Genomic DNA, 7,349 nt, shown 5'->3' on the forward strand with positions numbered 1-7,349 from the left:
CCCCCCCCCCCCCCCCGCCCCTCTTTTTTTGTTTTTCTCTTTTTGGGGTATACAAACTTCTGTAGAGACCATCTTAAGGACAATGGTCATACTGAATTTTGCTTTTGGTCGGTATAGTTATAGTCACCACTCACCACTCTATGTATGTTAACTCCTATAATCAGTTTTCACACACAATTTTCAGCACTACGTAACTGTTACACCAGTTATAACTTTCTAATATTATAGAATAAGTTGAATAACAAAAAAAAAATTATACTTTCACCAACCATATAATAGCATCTGCGGTGTTATTGACCAATGATAGAATCAGTTATGACCTCACTCATTACAAAAGGCAAACTTGTTCAAAAATCTAAGTTCAACTCAAAATACAATAAAATGAGGATGTGGCTCTGCAAATCTAATTTACGGATTTTCAAATGTAACTTTTAAGATTCTAATGGATTCACTAGCTATATGCATTTCCAGGTGACCAGCGCGTCTGAGATCTTACTAATCATACCTAATAAACAAAAATCTTCGGCCATCCTAATAACTCAAACTGAACAGTTGTGGTACAGAAGTGAGAATATAAGGTATTTTACCCCAAAGATTAAAATACATACAATTGTGCTCTACCCAAATATTAAAATATAAAACGAGAAAAAAAATTAACAAAAATATGTACCATAATTATGTGAGTAATGCCAGAAATGTCATCCTTTATGGGCCCCGTCTTTGATGAACAAGAACCTTTAGATACCAACACCCTTAAGAGAACTCCAGTAGTACATAGCACAATTGATGAGTTTCTTCCACCTTTGCCTTCCAGTCGTATCTGGATTGTTTGTTAAATGTATAAGGTGCAAACCACAAATAAAAGTAGTAACATGCTACTAAGAATAAGATGCAAGCAACCAATGTATGAAAAGGTTGAAAGACCAAAACATCTTAAAAATTGGGCGCATAGAGTATCGCATCAACACACACGATATATAAATAAAATTACCTTATATCCTACACTTTCCCCAATAGCCTCTCCTCTCTCACTGGCTATTCTGTCAGACACTAGACACAGAAACAGAAGAAGAATGAAAATGTCAATAAAGTATAAAATATGAAAATTGAGAAAGCCAAGTTTGAAAATGATGCACACCTGAAGTTGCAGAGATACGTCGAGGCTGGGTGCAAACTATTTTGCATACCTCACCCTTACTCCACATATGATCCAAAATAAATTGAGGAACCTGAGTCATGTTTCACTTCAAGTTAAGTAGGACAGTAGGACAGGGAAAGGGAAATGTTTAACATAACACAGTAAATGTCCTAATGAACCAATCATCAAAAATATTATATGACTAAAAAATTATCATTTTGAAAAGAGTAGTTGACATTTATGTGAACATAGTTGCACCATAATAAAGATTAAAGGCAAAGCAAAGAGTTGGTAACCTGAGTAGTCTTTCCACAACCTGTCTCACCAGATATCAGAACTACCTGTTTGAAATAGAAGAAAAGAATATTAAGACCAAACCAAATACCAAAATCTAATCCTCAAATTCAATTCAAATCAATTGTTATATTGAAATAGATTTAAAACAAAAAGTCTTACTTAACAATATCAGATAAGCTTCATTATTGTTCAATTTGCAAGCGAGCGATCAAGCAGAAGCATGTCTAAGGCAATTTTACAAAGCAAAATAGTAAATTAACCTGGTGAGATTCAATAGTTGACACAATGGTATCCTTGAAGGATGCAATCGGCAGCTTAGATCTATCTTCAGTGATCTGAATGAATGGAAATCAAGTAAATTAATCATTAAGAAGACTACATAATAAGAGTGATGGCAGAAAAGCATCCGACCAACAAAATGTATATATTGACATGGACTACGAAAGGAAGGAATAAGAATGGACCTGTTTCAGGTTTGAGGTTGTCATGATTCTAGAGTTAAGGGCTTCCATTTTCTTAGCAATATCAGCTTTCGACATAGAAGGTCTAGCAAAAATGTCATCTTTCTTCGGTTTGAATTTCTCAGGAGAGTCACTATTCTCTCCAATCATCTCCCACAGGCTTCCATCACCAGGCGGATAATGGGCAAATAAATTACCTAGTACCTGGCTTGCCTCCTGAGAAAATGCAAAATAAGGAAGATTCCCAAACCCATTATTGGTTTCAACTTTCTTTTTTATTTTATGAACAGCCACCCTCCTTTCTTTCCCATACCTACAAAAGCAGCAAGAAACTTGACATTAAAAAAAAATAAGCACAAAACCAAACAAATCACATTCTATTAGCAACCAATCCACTTGAGAATGGAGACAACTTTGTATGTTGCTCCCGTTATCACTCACCCAGAACTTTTAGACTTAAACCCCATTTTCTGGGCTAATTGATGCACCAAAGCACGCTCTTCATTCGACAAACCAGCTTCAAATTTGTACACTGCAAGTCGGGAAAAAAAAAATAAAAATAAAAAATCCAAATTTCAATTCAAAATTTGACAAAACAACAAACACCTGGAATGCATAATAACCAATAAGAACTGTAAAAATCCAATTTTTTAGGGGCGGAAAAACAGTGCAGTATAATTTCAAACACAAAACGGTGAAGCTGACCTTCATCTTTGGAAGCTCGAAACTGTTCGAGAATCTGTGAAATGCGGATCCTGGTAACTTCCTCAACCTTGGGATTCTGACGCTGAAGTGGATTTCCTTTGTTCTTCTCCTTTCTCTTCGTCATTACTTTCGGTCAAAATATTAAGAAGAAGAAGAAGAAGAAGAATGAGCTCAAGTGAACAAATCGAAAACGAGAAGAATAATAAGAAGAAGAAAAAAGGCTAAGTTGTGAGTTATGGTTGTGCTATGCGTTTTGTGTATGAATTTTTCTTCTTTTATTCGTCGTTGATCTTTGACAACAGCGTGGGCTTCATAGTATATACCGAAGGAATACCCGTACCCGATCCCCTCGGTTTTTCGTTTTTGGTTGAAAAGAGACAGAAGCAAGGTCCTTTTCCGTCCTTTCATCTCTCGCCATGTCTCTATTTATTTCTCCTTTTCCTTTTCGAGTAAAATTTACCTCTCCATTTACAACATGGAAACAAACTCTTTTTTGGTTAAGCCGAAGAATTTTTTTTGAGATATTTATTTACTGCCACACGGTAATATCTTAAATAAATTCCTAAACAATATTTGGTACGATCTTTTATTATTTCTCAACAAATTTTAATTATTAAATAAATTAATCTCTAAATTTTTGTTCATTCATATGACAAAATTAATCTGAGAATTTTTAAAATTTTAAAAAATTATTATATCTTTATTGAATAACGATAAAAATTAATTTGTTTAACTTTTTATTTTGATATAAGAATTGATTTGTCTAATAAAATAAAAAATTTAGAGACTAATTTAGTAACTAAAATTTGTTGAAAATTAAATTGTCTAAAAAAATTTTAAATATTAATTTGATATATTACTCACTTAGATATAAATACCGTTCAATACAATATATTTTTTTTATTTATACACAATTCCATGGATGAGATATTAATTTGGATGGACTAATACCTCAAATTAATCATCAACCATTTTTTTCAATAGAATATTTTGATTTTCAACTAATTTTAATTATTAAACTAATATCCAACCTTTTCTTCATTAAAATAATCAGATCTACTTAAAAAATTTAAACAAATTAATCTTATGATTATTTGACAAAGACGGTTTTTTAAAAATGATTAAAATATCAATTTTGATAATTAAAATATATTAAAAACTAAATATCAGACACTTTTTTTGAAGATTAATTTGTGACTAGACTATATAGTTATTTGTAAATTATACTTCAAACTATAAAATTAGTTTTCACAATTTTGTTTTGAGTAAATTATTCTAAAACAAACAATTTGACAAATGAGTCAACTAGCTTAGACTAAGAAAAACAGTTAAAAACTTAAAAAACATACTTCTATTATGTTTAGCTTCTTTTTTCATAAAATTCTAAAATAAACTAAATAAAAACAAATATTTGCTCTTCATCCAATTCCAACCCAATGCCCAAAAGGTATTCGGCATAAGAAAATTGGAAAGTTAAATTCCATACCAAATACACCCTCAAAATTAAGAATGTTTTTGCAGTTTACATCATTCATGACATTCTTCAAATCATGTTTTAGCACTCAACCTTGCACGGAAAGTTTATAAAAGAAACACCACCTCAAATAAAATACGAATATTAATGTCCCTACCAAAATTCCAAAACTGGTTCAATGTATGCGCCTAAAATAAAGGAAATTCACGACTACTTTAGTTTAAACCACTATAAATGTTAACAGGTAAGTAACTTAAAATCTGCTAATCTTAGAAGTTAAAAACACTCATTCTGGAATCATCAACTTTTAATAAGCCCCCCAAAAGAGTCAAGCGTAATAGAACATGGATTTATTGTGAGAAATATGGAAAGTCACAAGCATGTTTGATATGAATGTCTCTACTTGTGGTGATAAGTAAAGGTATTTACACAATTGCAATGATAAAGAAGAAAAGAGAAATCAAATGAAATGAGTCTGACTTTGTTGTTCTATGTTCCCCCATTGCAGTAATGGATGCCATTGCTGTGTGCATTCGGGTACTTTACATTCAGACAATTTAGGCCCCATATCCGGATTGTCCGGTCATCACTAGCCGAGGCTAACATGTGAGGGTTCGCCGGATTCCAGCTCACACAGTTGACAGCTCCTGAATGTCCAGGCAATGCCTCTAGAAGCTCCCCTGAGCTTCTGTGCCATATGTATACCTACAATGGTGGAAAGAAATTTGCACCTGGGTTTAATAATGCAAAATGCCTTATCTTTTTCTGCAAGTATTTTTCCAGACATTAAAATATGGACATCATTATTTGGAAGTTGTAACATAAGCATTGTTTGGTTGGCATCTATGATATCGATATTCAAGAAACAGAATATTTTAATGATTGTCGCAATAGATTACTAGAATAAAAAGTGGAATACCAAATTTAAAAACATGTCCTTTTGATGGCATAACTCATTATGTACACATACAAGCACCTGAAGAATCTCAATTTGCTGCCAATCATTAAGAACTATATGTGTGATTAATAATGTAAGATCCATACCTGTGAATCCTCACTTCCACTAGCTATGAAGGATTGCTTAAGTCCACCAAAGCAAGACCTGATAACAAATCGGCTGCGCCTGTGACCTTTGTACTTGCCAACAAGCTCAGGTTCACCTTCAATGTTCCAGAGATGTATTTCTTGGTTCAAAAGGTTAACCAACAAGAAATTACTATCCTTTGATAAACAAAAGGATGTTATTGTCTGATACTCTTCAATAAATCTCTCATCTTTTGATTCTCTGTTGAGCAACAGCACGGCATTGTCTTTACAAATACTTATAATCTCTTCCCCATCACCCGTTATTTCCAAATCAGAAATCTTAAGGGTTTTTGAACCTTTCCAAGACTCCACTTCTTTCCCATCTAATTCCCACATACAAATGCTTTTGTCGCTTAAGCCAGAAAGTATATATTTCCCACTTGGAAACCACGTACAGGAGACTAAGCCAACCCCAGCTTTTTCATAAATTTGGATGCACTTACCAGTGGAGACATCCCAACGCCTGATAGTCTCCTCCACTCCACATGTGAGTAGCTCTTGGTCATTAGGACTCCATGAGACAGAAGAAACAGATTTCTGATGACCAGATAGTTTGTGCTTTACGGAGAGCTCGCCATTCATGCCAACCTATTTGACAAAAAAATAAAAATGATCTACGTTAATAACAATAAGCCTGATTTCATGTGTGTCTGTGTGTGAGTGTGAGAGGCACAGAGAGAATTCATTTCTTGTGCATTAATCACCATTTGGTGCCTTTTAATACATGCCATAAAAATTTCACAACAGATTTATAGAAGTGGTCAATGCCTTGACACAACCCTCCTATTATCCAGGCTTGGGAACCAGACAGGGTTAAGATTGCATTACATCTAACATTGGCACATGATGAATTAATGATAAACTAAGAAAATAAGCCACATAATATAAGCAATTAGAAAAACAAGAGAAAATACAAGACCACGATAAAAATTGTCAGATCAATGTCAAATGTTACCTCCCAAATTATTGCAGATCGATCATTTGATGCAGAAGCTAAATACTTCCCATTGTGTGAAAATTGTACAAACCAGACTTCATCATCATGTGCTTCTAATATCTGTTTGAATAGTGATAGGAAAAGAAAATAACATCAAAATACATATACAAACCACTTACGGAATAGAAATAAATGGAGAATGGTATGGTTATTAAACAGTAAAGGGAACAAACCAGACATTTTTTTTATCTCTCTTTCCTCCTCTCTAGATTTGACTTTAGAAAGAAATCCAATTATAAATATTGAAGTTGTGCGCAAAATTTACTATCAAATCATGTAATGATATATGAAACATTTTTTTATCAAGCAAGAAACTAATCAAGTGAAATGCATATTTGAAAATGGCATCTTATGTACACTATACATAGTAAAATACATGATACCATAGAAACAGAAATTCAATCCGATATCTATTTAGCTGTAAATGTGATCAGTTGGTTTCTACAAGCTGCATATGACAGTCAATGGCACATCGTCACTTAGATACTCAAATAATTCATGACATGGCACTATTTTAAGCTTAAGGTGAATATTCTCATTGGAAGGAAAAGGATCTCATAGCAAGGACATGAGGGAAAAGTGAGGAATAGAGAACAAGTAAGAAGTAACCAATGAAGATCTTCACATCAATTAGAGGAGTACAGAACAAATAAAAGCTCATGCCTATTATCATTTCTAACCTGTAATGTTTTAGAAGGTATCTGAGCTTTCCCACAATGATGATCCGAATATAATGACATCTGCTTATCCAATGAGTTGTGGAAGGGGCAAGCCTCTCGTTGCACCATAAGGGCTTGTTCAACTAGATGCTCTAATCTCTTTTCAGGTATCATTACAGTCGGGGGTAGCATTCTTTTCAATTCCTCCAGAAGCTTTGACCTAGACCTCACCCTTGCAACATCTCGCCTAGGAGATGGAGAGACTACGCAGGAAGAAAGTTCACGGATTCTACTATTCTTAATGCAAAGTGGAGCAATCTCTGTCCTCAGTGTCTTCAATGCTTCCATGACCTTTTCCCCATCTAGAAGTTCAAAGAACTTCTGCTCCAATATTAAAAACGAGGCCGCCCTAACAATGCTTTCATCCGCTAGACCAATCCTATGCAATGTAGCTACACTGTCATCCCAATTCCCATCAAGTATTTGCTGCATAAACAGATTCACAGCAGCCGAGTGTAGAGGTATCCCAGAC

The 7,349-nt window shown here is 34.0% G+C and overlaps 2 protein-coding genes across 2 annotated transcripts in view; both read right to left on the reverse strand.

Moving 5' to 3' along the window:
• The window catches only part of LOC107608858 (DExH-box ATP-dependent RNA helicase DExH6), a 6,982-nt gene extending 4,006 nt beyond the window's left edge, over window positions 1-2,976 (reverse strand). The window contains exons 1-8 of the mRNA XM_016310610.2: window positions 2,602-2,976; window positions 2,338-2,428; window positions 1,900-2,209; window positions 1,696-1,770; window positions 1,435-1,479; window positions 1,139-1,229; window positions 992-1,050; window positions 671-820 (exon numbers count right to left, since the gene is read on the reverse strand). Coding sequence (XP_016166096.1) covers window positions 671-820; window positions 992-1,050; window positions 1,139-1,229; window positions 1,435-1,479; window positions 1,696-1,770; window positions 1,900-2,209; window positions 2,338-2,428; window positions 2,602-2,725 — 945 coding nt within the window. The 5' untranslated portion in view covers window positions 2,726-2,976. The remainder of the gene's footprint in view (window positions 1-670; window positions 821-991; window positions 1,051-1,138; window positions 1,230-1,434; window positions 1,480-1,695; window positions 1,771-1,899; window positions 2,210-2,337; window positions 2,429-2,601) is intronic.
• LOC107608661 (uncharacterized WD repeat-containing protein C343.04c) overlaps window positions 4,399-7,349 on the reverse strand; it is a gene marked incomplete in the record, with an annotated part of 3,926 nt that continues 975 nt past the window's right edge. The window contains 4 exon segments of the mRNA XM_016310382.2: window positions 4,399-4,780; window positions 5,120-5,749; window positions 6,117-6,218; window positions 6,839-7,349. Of these exon segments, the coding sequence (XP_016165868.1) occupies window positions 4,565-4,780; window positions 5,120-5,749; window positions 6,117-6,218; window positions 6,839-7,349 (1,459 nt within the window).

Source organism: Arachis ipaensis, chromosome B07 (genome assembly GCF_000816755.2).
Source record: "Arachis ipaensis cultivar K30076 chromosome B07, Araip1.1, whole genome shotgun sequence".
Classification (NCBI taxonomy): domain Eukaryota; kingdom Viridiplantae; phylum Streptophyta; class Magnoliopsida; order Fabales; family Fabaceae; genus Arachis; species Arachis ipaensis.